A 13911-nucleotide genomic window follows, 5' to 3' on the forward strand; every position below is an offset into this window, starting at 1 on the left:
TTTTATTCAATAGTAATTTTAATTGTCATGTTAAAGAGTGAGTAATTGAGAGTAAACGTTTGAGAGCATATACGTATAACACTCTTCATTAAATCAACTTTTATTTTATCTTTATCTCATTTTGTTGATGGAGAAGCGGTTTTTTTTTTTTTTTAAATGCGTTCAAGGTACCCGTTGTAATGCCTGATATCAAACAGCTACTTTAGTTTTAAAAATACTACATGTGGCACTTGTATATACTCAATAAACACAGATGGCACATATCGCGTCAAACCAAACAACAATTGACAGTAATGTCTCTTCTCCCTTATTAATATTAAAAAAGAAAAGAGAAAAAAAAAAAAAAAACACTTAAAAAGGAAAACAAAAACAAAAATCTAAGGATAACTTTCACCATTTTGGGAAATGCAATAACGTGTGGCATCACCCCCTTTGCACTACAATACAAAACTGTTCGAGGACAGCTTTCTACAACTTTCGGGATAGTCCCCAAGTCATGTCATGTAGCCACCTGAAACAGAAATAGAGCTGCTTGAGCGAGAACCAGATTCCGAGCTTGGCAAATCTTACGGCCTCGTCAAAACCATTTTTTATTATTTTAGCGAGATAATTTAATAAAAATGATAAGAATTTTTTATTTTCAACGTCACAATTTTAATTCAAAATAAAAGGTTAGTGAATAATATAGTGAGTACTATTTAATTATCAAATTAATAAAAAATAATATAAATTTTCTCTCTCCTTTTATATTTTATGAAAAAATTAAAAAATAAATAAAAATATATATATTTAAATAAAATAATAAAAATTGATAGTTAAAATTAAAAATAGTGAAGTCGATGGGATGCTTTAAAAAAATAAATACTTAAAATAAAAAAAATATATATATTTTTTTAGTTATTTTAATGAGTAAAATTTTGTAAGGTTGGTAAAAAATGCTCTTACAAATAAGGAGGAGACGAATTCGTTCGGGTACAAGCCATTCTTTTGCCATTACTTGTTTTCTCAGTTTATTTTGCTTCTTCCTTTTTACAGACTTACGAATGGGAGGTGGTCCTCAAGGGTTCGTTAGGGAAATGATTTTGTTTTGGTTTCGGTTCGATACTGTAACAAAAATTGATTAATGAGAACAAAAAATAAGAATATTTAAAAAAAAAAAAATGAAAAAGTAAGAATGTTAATTTGGTATGGAAAAATGAAAAAAAAAAATTGTTTTATAGTGATTTTTTTTTTTAATTTGAATAGTAATAAAAAATAAATAATGTGATGTAAAAAATAATAAAATGTTAGAAAAATAAAATAATGAGTTGCCTTTGCCTTTGCCAAAACCATTTAACAAATGACCTTAAGGCATTAGAAGATATTGTGCCTTCCAGCTGTATGTTTCCTTGTTGAGTTCTCCTTGACAGATGTGGTTTGAGTGTAGGAGAGGATTGTGGCACAATATCTTTTAGTGTCTCAATACTCCTTGTTCATATTTATCTTACTTTGCAATTTGCAAACCTTCTCTATAGGGCGTTTGGCATGGTGGTCACTATATTTTCATACAAATAATTCATAACTAATAAATAATTAAGAACATATAGTAAATAAACTAATCATTAACTTAAAAAATGAATTTATTTACTAATTATAAACGGATTTGTAAAAAAAGCTAGAGCACTTATGCTGCAATTTTTTCAAAGATTCAAATTTAGTATTTCAGGAGAAAAAAAGCAAATAAAATTAAGGAAAAAATACACGTTATCCCTTCTTCTAAACTATCAATTTTTGTCAGAAATAGGGATCTTGATCCATTGCGTCAATGTACTGCATAAATTACAAAAATAATGTAAATGTCCTTTTAAGACTAACAAAAAGACAAAAATAACTTTAAAAAAATATTCGGTAAGATAAAAACATGCTTATATAATAATGGCATCTTTTCCTAAAATAATAATAATGGCATTTGTCAGACCATTATAGACTATAGACCTCAATAGTATCATATCTCAAAATCGTACCATATGTGAGCCTCCTCTGTCCCTTGCGGAATGTGATCCAATGCCATTATAGACTATAATAATGGCATTTGTCAGACCATCACATCAATCAATTTATTAATTTTATTTATTTATTTATTTATTTATTTATTTTTTAAAAGGGCGGGATTTCTACATAAGTGAGTGATTCTGATATCCTTTAACTGTCGACTCTAAACCAATATTGCCTGTCGTGTCCATGGCCAACGATGAGAAAAAGCTTCACATAGCCATGTTCCCATGGCTAGCCTTTGGCCACATGATCCCATACCTAGAGCTCGCCAAGCTCATTGCTTCAAAGGGTCATCTCATCTCCTTCATATCCACCCCTCGGAACATCGATCGCCTCCCCAAAATCCCCCCAACTTTAGCTTCCCTCATTAACTTCGTCAAGCTTCCACTGCCCCACGTGCAAAACCTCCCGGACAATGCGGAGGCCACCTCGGATGTCCCTTTGAACTTGGTCCCGTTCCTCAAGAGGTCTTACGATGCTCTCCAAGACTCCGTGACTCGCTTCCTTGAAGATTCACATCCTGACTGGCTTCTCCACGACTTTTGTCCTTACTGGTTGCCGCCTATAGCCCGTAAGCTCGGCATCCCGAGCGCCTTCTTCAGTATAGTCAGTGCAGCCGCTTTGTGCTTCTTAGGGACGAAAGCATATTTCGGTGAGCGCAAGAGCCCCGAAGACTTTACGGTTCCACCCCGGTGGGTTCCTTTCCCTACAACGGTGGCGTTTCGGCTCTTCGAGGTATTCAAAATATTTGGCCAAGGCATAACTGGCGTCGAGGACGACGTTTCAGATGTTTATCGTTTCGTAGATGTGCTTCAAGGCTGCGACATTGTGGCTGTGAGAGGATGCGTGGAGTTTGAGCCTGAGTGGCTACGCCTTTTGGAGGATCTCAACGGCAAACCGGTTCTCCCAGTGGGTCAACTTCCCACCACCGCATTCGACAGCGAAGATGATACCGACACGTGGCGGTGGATGAAAGCTTGGTTGGACTTGCAATCCAAGGGGTCCGTAGTGTACGTAGCGTTCGGGAGCGAGGCGTTACCGAGTCAAACCGAACTCACCGAGATAGCTCTCGGGTTGGAACAATCCAAGTTACCGTTCTTCTGGGTGCTAAGGACTCGAAAGGGGCCAGCTGATACCGAGTTGATTGAATTACCGGAGGGGTTTGAGGAACGAACCAAAGAACGAGGAGTTGTGTGCACGAGTTGGGCACCTCAGCTCAAGATTTTGGCTCACGAGTCTGTTGGTGGGTTCTTGACTCACTCCGGGTGGAGCTCGGTGGTGGAGAGCCTTCAATTTGAGAGACCTCTCATTCTGTTGACCTTCTATGCAGACCAAGGGATTAACGCTAAGGTTTTGGATGAGAAAAAGATTGGGTATTTGATACCCAGAAAGGAGCAGGACGGGTCGTTTACTAGGGACTCAGTGGCCGAGTCGCTAAGGCTCGTGACGGTGGAGGAAGAGGGCAAGGCGTACAGAGACAAGGCCAAGGAGATGAAGGGGTTGTTTGGAGACAGGGATAGTCAGGACCGGTACGTGAATAGTTTCCTTGGTTACCTGAAAACCCATCTACAATCTCAGAAGGTTGAATAAACCTAGCCACCGGGTAGGGCTGTCAAAAATTACCAAAAACCGGGACCTGGTTCGGTTCCTGTTGAAAAAAACCAAAAATCGAGTACTCAGGTTCCGGTATCCGGTTTTTGGTACCCTATGCACTTCATCTTCATTTCACAACTTCACGCCATTTCGCCTCTCTCTTCATTTCCCATTTCCAAAGCCCCAAATCCTCTTTTATCTCTTCATGGTCACCGATTAGTTCTCACCACTACCCCCATTCACCACTGCTATACCTCCGATTTCTTTTGGTTTTGGGGTTTGGTGGGTCTGTAATAAAACCCATGTTTGATGTTGCTGTGCTATTTGATGTTGTTCTGCACTGCAATAAAACCCTTTTTTGTTCTTCTGCAATAAAACCCATGTTTGATGTTGTTGTGTTGTGCTGTGCAATAAAACCCATTTTCGTTCTCACCCTCCGGTTCTCTGGTTCGGCAAAGAGGAGAATGATTTGCTGTGCTGTGTTTTGTCCAAAAAAAAAAAAAAAAAATTGTAGCTGTCGTGTTGGAGTGGATTTGTAGCTTAGTCGATCCCACTGTTCTCACCCTCTAGTTCTCTGGTTAGGCAAAGAGGAGAATGAGCGGAAAAATTTAGGGTCTTTTGGGCATTAAAATATTTTTTCTTAAAAATCGGTTATCTGGTCGGAATAACCGAGTACAAATTAGAACTGGCCGGTAATTAAGACTCGGGTTAATCGCGATCCGATTTCAGGTTCCGGTTTCTTAAAACCAAGAATTGTAGAACCCCAGTTTCGGTCCCAATTTGGGCTAAAAATTAAAAAAAATCGGATCCAGTCGACACTCCTACCACCACCGGGTGGTCAATCTGCCAGCTGTTTATGTGTTTGTTTGTTTTTCTTGTTCTTGTTGGTTCTTTTTACGTAAGCTGCCCATCTTCTTTGTGTTGCACCTGTTGTTTGTCGGCCTTGCATGGCTAGTTGCTTCTGAATAACTTCTTTGTGGGTGTTTTTATCGAGGTGGTTGTGGGGACGTTATTGATCCTATTAATTTGTGCTGTAGGCTGTAGCCTGGTGGTTTTGTCTTCTGTTGGCCTTTTACAGAAGAGCAGTGCAGGCTAAGCTAGATCTAATAATCTATATATAATATTAAACCTTCCCAAGTGAACAAGAGGAAGATAAAGAGAAACATTGAACTTGGAACAAACATCCCAAATACAAAAACATATACGGCTTCTTTAATTTGGGTTCCCTACTTCCCTGGCCTTCAAAATGACCTTTCGATATCTCATCAGTCCTTTAGGTTCAGCAACAGCTTATATTTGTATATAATTCATGATTCTTTTATGGTGGGAATGTGATGCCCATGGCCAACGATTGCCGAAAGTTACAGAACCCCAGCCCCAGTTTTTAAGTGCTTCGATCAACTCATTAAAACTAAACATAAGTTTACAAAATTAATTAACTGATAATAATATATCTTCAAACAGACAAATTGAGAAGAATTGCATAATTAATAATATATAAACCATTTTCCCTTTCTATATTCATATAATTAAGATCAAATGGAGTGATTCTCATGCTTTCTGAAGTACGTACCTTTTCGGGTTTAAGTTCAAACTATTGACTCCAATCTAATGCCTGTTATATCCATGGCCAACGATGAGAACAAGATTCACGTAGCCATGTTCGGGGGCAAAATTAGGATTTTCCATGTGGGGTAGGCCAAAACTCGAAAGGAATTGTTTGGAGGGCCACAGATTAATTATTTTTGGAGTATTAGGGGGAGGGGATGGCGGTGGCCCCCGAAACATAATACCATGCATGCACCCCTGAACGTTCCCATCTTTTTGGCCACATGCATGCTTCTAGGCAGAGAGCCCAAAACTCAAAACGAATCAAATGGGGTACCAAAAATTAGTTTTGGAACATTACTTCGTATGAGTTTTGCCAAACTCATTGAGGAAGGAAGGCAAGAAGAAAAAATAAACCTAAAAAATGAAAATATTAACAAATAATTTAAACCCAAAACACTCCTAAAGCTATAAATCAGATTTTACATTTATGTCTCATCACAATATTTTTTCAAACCTAAAATAAAAAACACCCCATAATACATTAACAAATAGAGCATGTATTTTTTTTCTTAGAAAAAAAGAAAAGAAAAAAAAGAGCATGTATAGGAATTAAATAGCCTCTTTTTTTTTGGCAGGAGATAAACTACCATCTAAACAACTTGTCGTTTACAACAGAGAAGCAGAAATGGCATATGGTTTAGGGGTCATCTGAAGGCATGTGAGACTCATGGCGTGAGTACTGTACTATGAAGAAATTCATAATAAAATAAAACAAATTAATTAAATAAAAAATTGAGACAAATAATTTATGGGCAGAATATAATAGAATTTAGGAGTGGTCCGGAATGTATTCGCGCGTCATTTGAAGTCATATCATTATCCTAACACTTAGCTTCCCAGATTTTAGTTAAGAGGACAAGTAGTTGAAAGTTATTTGCTAATTAGAGATGAGAAGGACTATCCTAATAACACCCCTTTTACAGCTCTCAATTAATAACCGACACATAAACAAAAAGTGCACAAAAATAAGTTTGACCAAAATACACTAGATTTTAGGTTGATAAAATATCTAAAAGGTTAACCTTTCACCTCTAAGTTTTAGTTTTGAATCTAAAGATAAGTTTTAAGGTATTAGAAATGGGTTTTGAGGCATTAGAAATGTGCTTCGGGGCATTAAAAACGGGTTTTGGAGTATTAGAAATGGGTTTTAAGGCATTAGAAACGGGTTTTGAGGCATTAGAAGCGGGTTTTTAAGCATTAGAAACGGGTTTTGAGGCATTAGAAACGGGTTTTAAGGCGGGTCACGGCTGACGGGGTTTGAGGCGTTCACCGTTGGCCAAACCTGTGGGTCCGTGGGTCTGACTTGGGTCTTGCCGGCTACGAGACTTTCTTTTTTCTTTGATTTGGTGTGATTGTTCTCACTTTTATTTTTTGTATTTTTCTTAAATTGATAATGTGTCGCATAGTAATTAGAGGCTGCAAAATGGGTGTTATCGTGATGGACCTGATAGTAGGGGCTCTCATTAGAGATAATCCTGAGTAATTCTAAATGATCTACTTGTGTCCTACTAAGAATGATGTGGGTATGAAAATCACTCTTGGATCAAAACTTAATAATGATCAATCACAAGCTCAATAGTGATTTTAATAGTCACATCATTCTTAGTAGGACACAATTAGTAGGCCTCCTAAAATTACTCGATAACCCTGCTTATTTTTTTATTTGGGGTCGCACATCATAAGGCGTGGTCTCCAGCCGATTGAGCTACCATTTGAAGACATTTTTCTTCCTTTAGATTTTATTTTATATTCATTTTTTTCCCCAACCACATTATTTACTTTTTGTCCCCTAAAATTTTGGGACCCAGCTATTCAGTTTTTTTTTTTGTTTTTTTTCCTTGACTTGTGATTTGAGTTGTTTTGAACAATCCTGCCTTTCAATTATTTATTTTTCTTTAATTGATTTGTATCCATAAAAGTTTTTTATTTTATTTATTATTATTATTATTATTATTATTTTATTTATTTTTTTAAAGAATGAATCTCACCGCTAGCATCTTTGTCAACATGAGTAACCCAATATATAAAACTTTAATCTAATAATAATTTTAAAAATCACTACCAACAGCTATAGCAAGTTGACAATATGCGCATGTGATATGATATGATACGGGGTAAAACTTTAATTTATTAATAATTTTAAAAATCCCTGTCAACGGCTATAGCAAGTTGACAATATGCATGTGATGTGATATGATATGGCGTCTTATTGCTTTTGTTAGCTATTAATAATATATTATTTTCTTGAATCAAGATATTTTAAATTCTGTAGAGTAATTCTAACCCCAGAAGATAGCTGAATTTGTTAGAAAGTCTGTAGCTAGTTCGGATCTTTCAATCAATTGTGAAATTGAAAGCATATTAAATAACATAAATTTGTGATCAAGATCTTTCTGGGGGCGGAAGAAATATCGGGTGCAATATTGGCTTAACTTGGGAGAGCAAAATTCTGTACTTTTCTTCAAATCAATTAAAATTGCACCCAATTAATTAATTAATTAAGGAGATCTTTTTGATCTCCATCAAGGATAACAAAACTCACGGGCCTAAACGGGATATATGAACAAGCAGTTATATCAAGAGGTCTTTCACTTTGTAGGTTCCGCTGGGTTGGCTTGGTGAGGTTCTGTCATTTATTGAATGTAAAAGGGGTTGTTCTCAATTTAAATGGAGAAAGTGGTTTTGATAGAGTGTTTTCGTGTTTATGAATTATTGTTGTCCGGTGAGATAACTGATTGGTCTATTTTTTATTTTACGGCCCGTCCTGATAGTAAGGGTCTCTAAAAAAAATTCTTGAATTTCATAAAAGGAATTATAATCCTTTTTGGGGTCTTAAACAGAAATTATTATCTCAAGTTAAAACTCAAAATATATATATATATATATCAAATTTAATAATAGCCATTTAAAAGTCGTCACATTTAAAAAAAATCAACAAAAACTTGGTTCTCATTTTTTATAAAAATAAATATAATTTGAGGCGTTTTAAAAGAATTTGACCGGCCACTAACGTGGTTCTGCCTCGATCAGTATATACAGGGGCGGACCTACAGCTTGTGTTGGGGGGACGAATGTCCCCCCAAAATCTTTCCAAATTTTCTTAAATTGCCTTAAAAATTTACTCATTTTATAAATTTGTCCCTCCAAAATGATATTTTGTCCCCCCAAAATAATATTTGTATCCCCTTTTTAATTTTTTTTCTTAGTTTTGCTCCCCCAAAATAATATATGTGTCCATTTTAATTATTTTTTATAGTTTTGCTCCCCCAAAAAAATAATATTTGTTTTCCCTTTATTTCTTTTTTTATCTTATTTTTAAAAAAACTTTGCCCCCTCCTTCAATATAAAAAACCTAAAATACCCAATTCATTTAGTTTCCCTCTATATTCTAGTTCGCTTCTAATTAAAAACTCAATTGGATTTAGGACTTTGATTGAATATGTGAATAAAAAAAGTTAAATGGTTTGGGATCTTTGAGTAGCTTCTAACCAACAATCAAAAAAAAAAACCAACAATCAATTTGTTGAATAGTTATTTTGACATCATTTAGGTTTATAATATTTGTTTTTACATCACAAATTAAATGGTTTAATCATTTATGATTGCACCATTGTTTGACTCGACTTTTAGCATTTCTCTTCTTGTTATTTGGGGCTTGTGGGGATTGTTACGAAAAATAGTTAACGCTCAAAGGTACTTTTTTTCTTAGACCCTATAAATCGTGTCTAATTTATTTTGCTAGTTTTTTTTTTTTAATTTTTTTTTTTATTCTACGCTATTTTGCTAGTTTTTTATATTATTATGTATTTGTGATGCCATGAGATTAGATGTAACACTTCTATGCTTTTATTTATACAAACATATATATAAAGAGATCATGTGTATCTATATGCTTTTGTATTTATATGAGTCCGTCCATTTCCCCAACCCAAAAAAAAAAAAAAAAATCCGTCCCCCCATACCTCAAATCCTAGTTCCGCCCCTAGTATATAATAATCCTCCTGTACATAATCGCAAGTTGATTCGGCTCACGTTGAAATTTGTATAAACTATATATATAATTCCGGTTATCAAGCTAGCTACGTGATCCGTCCATTTCTTTGGTTCTTTAAAAAATAAAAGAAAAAATATATATATACGGGAGGGAGAAGAGGCATTATTGTTTATTAACGAATCATTTTCCCTTTCTCTATACATATGATATGGGTGGTCATGTGGAGTGATTCTCATGCTTTCTGATCGAAGTACCTTTCCTGGTCTAAGTTCAACCTATGCACTCCAAGCCAACGGCTGTCGCGTCCATGGCCAGCGACGAGAAAAAGCTTCACATAGCCATGTTCCCATGGCTAGCCTTTGGCCACATGATCCCATACCTGGAGCTCGCCAAGCTCATTGCTTCAAAGGGTCATCGCATCTCCTTCATATCCACCCCTCGAAACGTAGATCGCCTCCCGAAACTTCCCCCAACTTTAGCTTCACTCATTGACTTCGTCAAGCTTCCATTACCCCACGTGGAATACCTCCCGGACAATGCCGAGGCCACCATAGATGTCCCTTTGAACTTGGTCCCGTTCCTCAAGAAGGCTTACGATGCTCTCCAAGACTCCATGACTCTCTTCCTCGAAGATTCACGTCCAGACTGGCTTCTCTACGACTTTGCTCCTTACTGGCTACCGGCTATAGCCCGTAACCTCGGCATCCCGAGCGCCTTCTTCAGTATCTTCACCGCGGCCTGTTTAGGCTTCTTAGGGACGAAAGCACAGATGGGTGAGCGCAAGAGCCCCGAGGACTATACGGTCCCACCCCCGTGGGCCCCATTCCCTACAACGGTGTCATTTCGACTCTTTGAGGTTTTGAAAATCTTTGACCAAGGCGTGACCGGCGTCGAGGAAGAGGTTTCAGACATTTATCGTTTTGGAGAAGTGCTTCAAGGCTGCGACGTAGTGGCTGTGAGAAGCTGCATGGAGTTTGAGCCAGAATGGCTAAGCCTTTTGGAGGATCTCAACCGAAAACCGGTTCTCCCAGTGGGTCAACTTCCCACCACAGCATACGACAGTGAAGATGACACCGACTCGTGGCGGTGGATGAAAGCTTGGTTTGATAGGCAATCCAAGAGGTCCGTAGTGTACGTAGCATTTGGGAGCGAGGCGAAACCGAGTCAAACCGAACTCAGCGAGATAGCTCTCGGGTTGGAACAATCCGAGTTACCGTTCTTCTGGGTGCTAAGGACTCGAAAGGGGCCGGCTGATACTGAGGTGATTGAGTTACCGGAGGGGTTTGAGGAACGAACCAAAGAACGAGGAATTGTGTGCACGAGTTGGGCACCTCAGCTCAAGATTTTGGCTCACGAGTCGGTTGGTGGGTTCTTGACTCACTCCGGGTGGAGCTCGGTGGTGGAGAGCCTTCAATTTGAGAGACCTCTCATTCTGTTGACCTTCTATGCAGACCAAGGGTTAAACGCTAAGGTTTTGGATGAGAAAAAGATTGGATATTTAATACCCAGAAACGAGCAGGACGGGTCGTTTACTTGGGACTCAGTGGCCGAGTCGCTAAGGCTGGTGACGGTGGAGGAAGAGGGCAAGGCGTATAGAGACAAGGCCAAGGAGATGAAGAGGTTGTTTGGAGACAGAGATAGTCAGAACCGGTACGTGGATAGTTTCATTGATTACCTAGAAAGTAGAAACCCATCGACAACCTCAGAAGGTTGAATAAAAAATACGCACCAGGTGGTCAAGGCTCCTGAGGTCGAGGTCATGCGTTCACGTCCGGAAAGTTTCATCGCTGAGAAATTTCTATGCTTTCGTCGCTAGCTACTTCTATATTTTCTCTTTTCGATGAATTACTTGCATATTTTCAATTTGAATAAAATCAAGTTTTGTCTCTACTTCTCTTTGGATTATAACACCTTTTACGAAAATGTCTATTACGCGTACCATTAGTAAATGGTGTGAATTAATTGGCTTAGAATTTAGATAAAACAAAGGACTACTTTGGATTTCATATAACATGCAATACTTAATATTGCGAACATGTCAATCACTTTAAGGCCAAAATTATTATTATTTTTTAACAATAAGAAACGGAATTATTGGATCTTGTATGATCCATAATTTGGATATTGTTACCGGTGCAATCACTTCTAGGAAGGTGTAGCATATGATTCCAAATAGGGCCTGCAAAACAAGTACTTAATATGACTTGTTTACGACCCATTTAACTTATATGTTTTTTTTATAATAAAGTTTATCTAGGCGTCATAATTTCATGGAAAACAGGTACCTGTTTTGTCAGCCCTAAATTTCTAAATTCTAAATTTCAAATTGAAGAATTATATATATATATTAGAACAATGACCACACACTAAACTTCAAGTTAAGGAAACTTACAAAAGAAAATACAGAAGTCACTGAAAATATTAATTGGTAGAATCTCCTCTAATGCTAAAGTGAGCAAGAATATCAGCGACAATAGGATGAATGAGATAAATTGACATATTATTATTGTTAATAAATAATTTCACATTGTCTGTGAACAGGATTTTTGGCATGTTTATAAGAAATGTACAACCCTCTCTTATAGAATCGGTTTTATGAGATGAGTTAGACCCACAAATTTTTTCATAGTATCAGAGCCCAGGTTTACTAACAAGTTTCAGCCCAACAGTTCACTGGAGAAATAGGTTGTCACTGCTCCAACCCAAGGCCCGATGTGTGAGGTAGAGATTGTTGGGGTTATCCCACATCGGTTGTAGAAGAGGTTGGTGGTCACTTTATAAGTGTAAGGGAAAGCCTCACCTCTTGAACTAGCTTTTGAGGTTGAGATAGGCCCAAGACCACCCAACACTGGTATCAAAGCCTACCACAGGATGAATGAAGGCCCACACTACTTACCTCGTCACATGGACCAGAAAAAATACTGGCATGCACGTGTGGGAGGGTGTTGAGAAATAATCTCACATTGCATGTGTACAAGATTTTGGGCATGTTTATAAGGAATGGACAACCCTCTATTATTAAACTGGTTTTATGAGATGAGTTAGGCCCATGAATTTCTTCATGGTATCAAAGCCACTTTCTTGTGACCTTCAACGTCATTGACGTTTTCGGATGTTCTCTCCAACAATCTCATTGTTCTGCTACATCCACGTGCCACACTCATCCATGTGTCACCACGCGCACTACACGCCGGTCAAGTTCGGTGCGCCAATTTGATAACCGCCCAAGTGGGCTCATTTTTTATTTATTTATGGCCCCTTTTTAAATCGGCATTCACTAGCCACATGTTGCCGTTGCTGGCCACCCGCCAATTTCTATCTTCTTCGGCAACCTCCACCATCTATGGCTCGTTCTCAGCCTCCGCCACCGCCGTCATCATTGTTTTAGATTTCAAACTCAAGGTTCCAGAATATTCCACCTTGAGTTTGAGGGGGAATGTTAGAATATATGAAAAATATATAACATTTTCCGTATATTTCATAATTAGGTTGATATTGAAATATTCTCTATTTATGAGTTGATTGTAATCAAATCAATGAGATTTGATTATTATATTTGTATTTAAGTTATTATATTTGTAATCCATCCATCCAGGCTCAAGATGTCTGGATGGAATGCAACCGCAAACTACAGAAAAGCCTGAACAATGAAACGGATTTTGGGCACCTTGTTGGGAACTTGATGGAAAAATTGGAGGAGAAGGAGATACAATTGTTTGTGGTAGTAGCGAGACAGATTTGGCTCCGCTGGAATTCTATGGTGTTTAAAGGGATCATGAGTTCACCTGCAGCTGTTGTACAAAAAGCGAGGGCTCATCTAGAAGAGTACGAGCAAGCGATGCAAATACAGAAGAATAGCAATCGTATGCTCAATTCAGCTAATCACGATATGAATTGGAAGAAGCCTCTTGAAGGATTTGTCAAAATTAATTGGGATGCTTCTATAGATCCTAGAGGAGGAGGGGTTATGGGGATTGGCTTAGTTGCTCGAAGCCATGATGGTACGGTGCCGGCCAGTTATTGCAATAGAAGACCCTACATACGGGATGTAGCAGTTGCAGAATCTTTGGCGGTGAAGCAGGCGGTGGCGTTTTGTGCAAGAAGGGGCTGGCAGAAGGTTGTATTGGAAGGGGATGCATTAGAAGTAATTCAACACCTGCTACAATTAGAAAGTTGGTGGGGCAGGTACGGGACAATTATTCAAGATGTTAAGCACCAGCTAGAAAATATCACAGAGTGGAGAATGGAGCACATTTCTCGGAATGCCAATGGGGTGGCCCATAGAATTGCAAAACTAGCTTTATCATTACAAGGAGAGCATTTGTGGGAGGCTGATTATCCTCTGTGTATCCATCCTTTTGTTTTAGCTGAGCAAAGTTCTAATTAATATATGGAGTTTCAATTTCAAAAAAAAAAAAAAAAAAGTCATTATCTTATAAATAGGGACCCTTGTATTGTAGACAAATAAAGTTAATTATCTTATAAATAAGGACCTTTGTATTGTAGACAAATAAAGTTAATTAGCACAATGTAATTATAAGGAGTATTCCAAATAATGGACGTAGGTGTCTAACACTAAATAACCCATAAAATTCTTTGTATTCCTTTTTTATATTAATTCTACTCATATTTCTGCATCATCATTATTTCAACAATTATTATAGGCAAAATGATGAAAA

The 13911-nt window shown here is 37.6% G+C and overlaps 3 protein-coding genes across 3 annotated transcripts in view; all 3 read left to right on the forward strand.

Annotated features, from left to right (window-relative positions):
- LOC132168419 (putative UDP-rhamnose:rhamnosyltransferase 1) overlaps positions 1-1124 on the forward strand; it is a 1918-nt gene extending 794 nt beyond the window's left edge. Inside the window, exon 2 of the mRNA XM_059579403.1 lies at positions 1036-1124. Coding sequence (XP_059435386.1) covers positions 1036-1124 — 89 coding nt within the window. The remainder of the gene's footprint in view (positions 1-1035) is intronic.
- Positions 1125-2165: 1041 nt separating this feature from the next.
- On the forward strand, positions 2166-4057 carry LOC132172052 (UDP-glycosyltransferase 91A1-like). Its single transcript, XM_059583485.1, has one exon. It carries the CDS (start codon positions 2221-2223, stop codon positions 3622-3624), a length of 1404 nt encoding a protein of 467 aa, XP_059439468.1. The 5' UTR covers positions 2166-2220; the 3' UTR covers positions 3625-4057.
- Positions 4058-9539: 5482 nt separating this feature from the next.
- On the forward strand, positions 9540-10946 carry LOC132168424 (UDP-glycosyltransferase 91A1-like). Its single transcript, XM_059579407.1, has one exon. It carries the CDS (start codon positions 9540-9542, stop codon positions 10944-10946), a length of 1407 nt encoding a protein of 468 aa, XP_059435390.1.
- Positions 10947-13911: the final 2965 nt, after the last annotated feature.

The sequence above is a fragment of the Corylus avellana genome, chromosome ca2 (genome assembly GCF_901000735.1).
Source record: "Corylus avellana chromosome ca2, CavTom2PMs-1.0".
In the NCBI taxonomy this organism is placed as follows: Eukaryota; Viridiplantae; Streptophyta; class Magnoliopsida; order Fagales; family Betulaceae; genus Corylus; species Corylus avellana.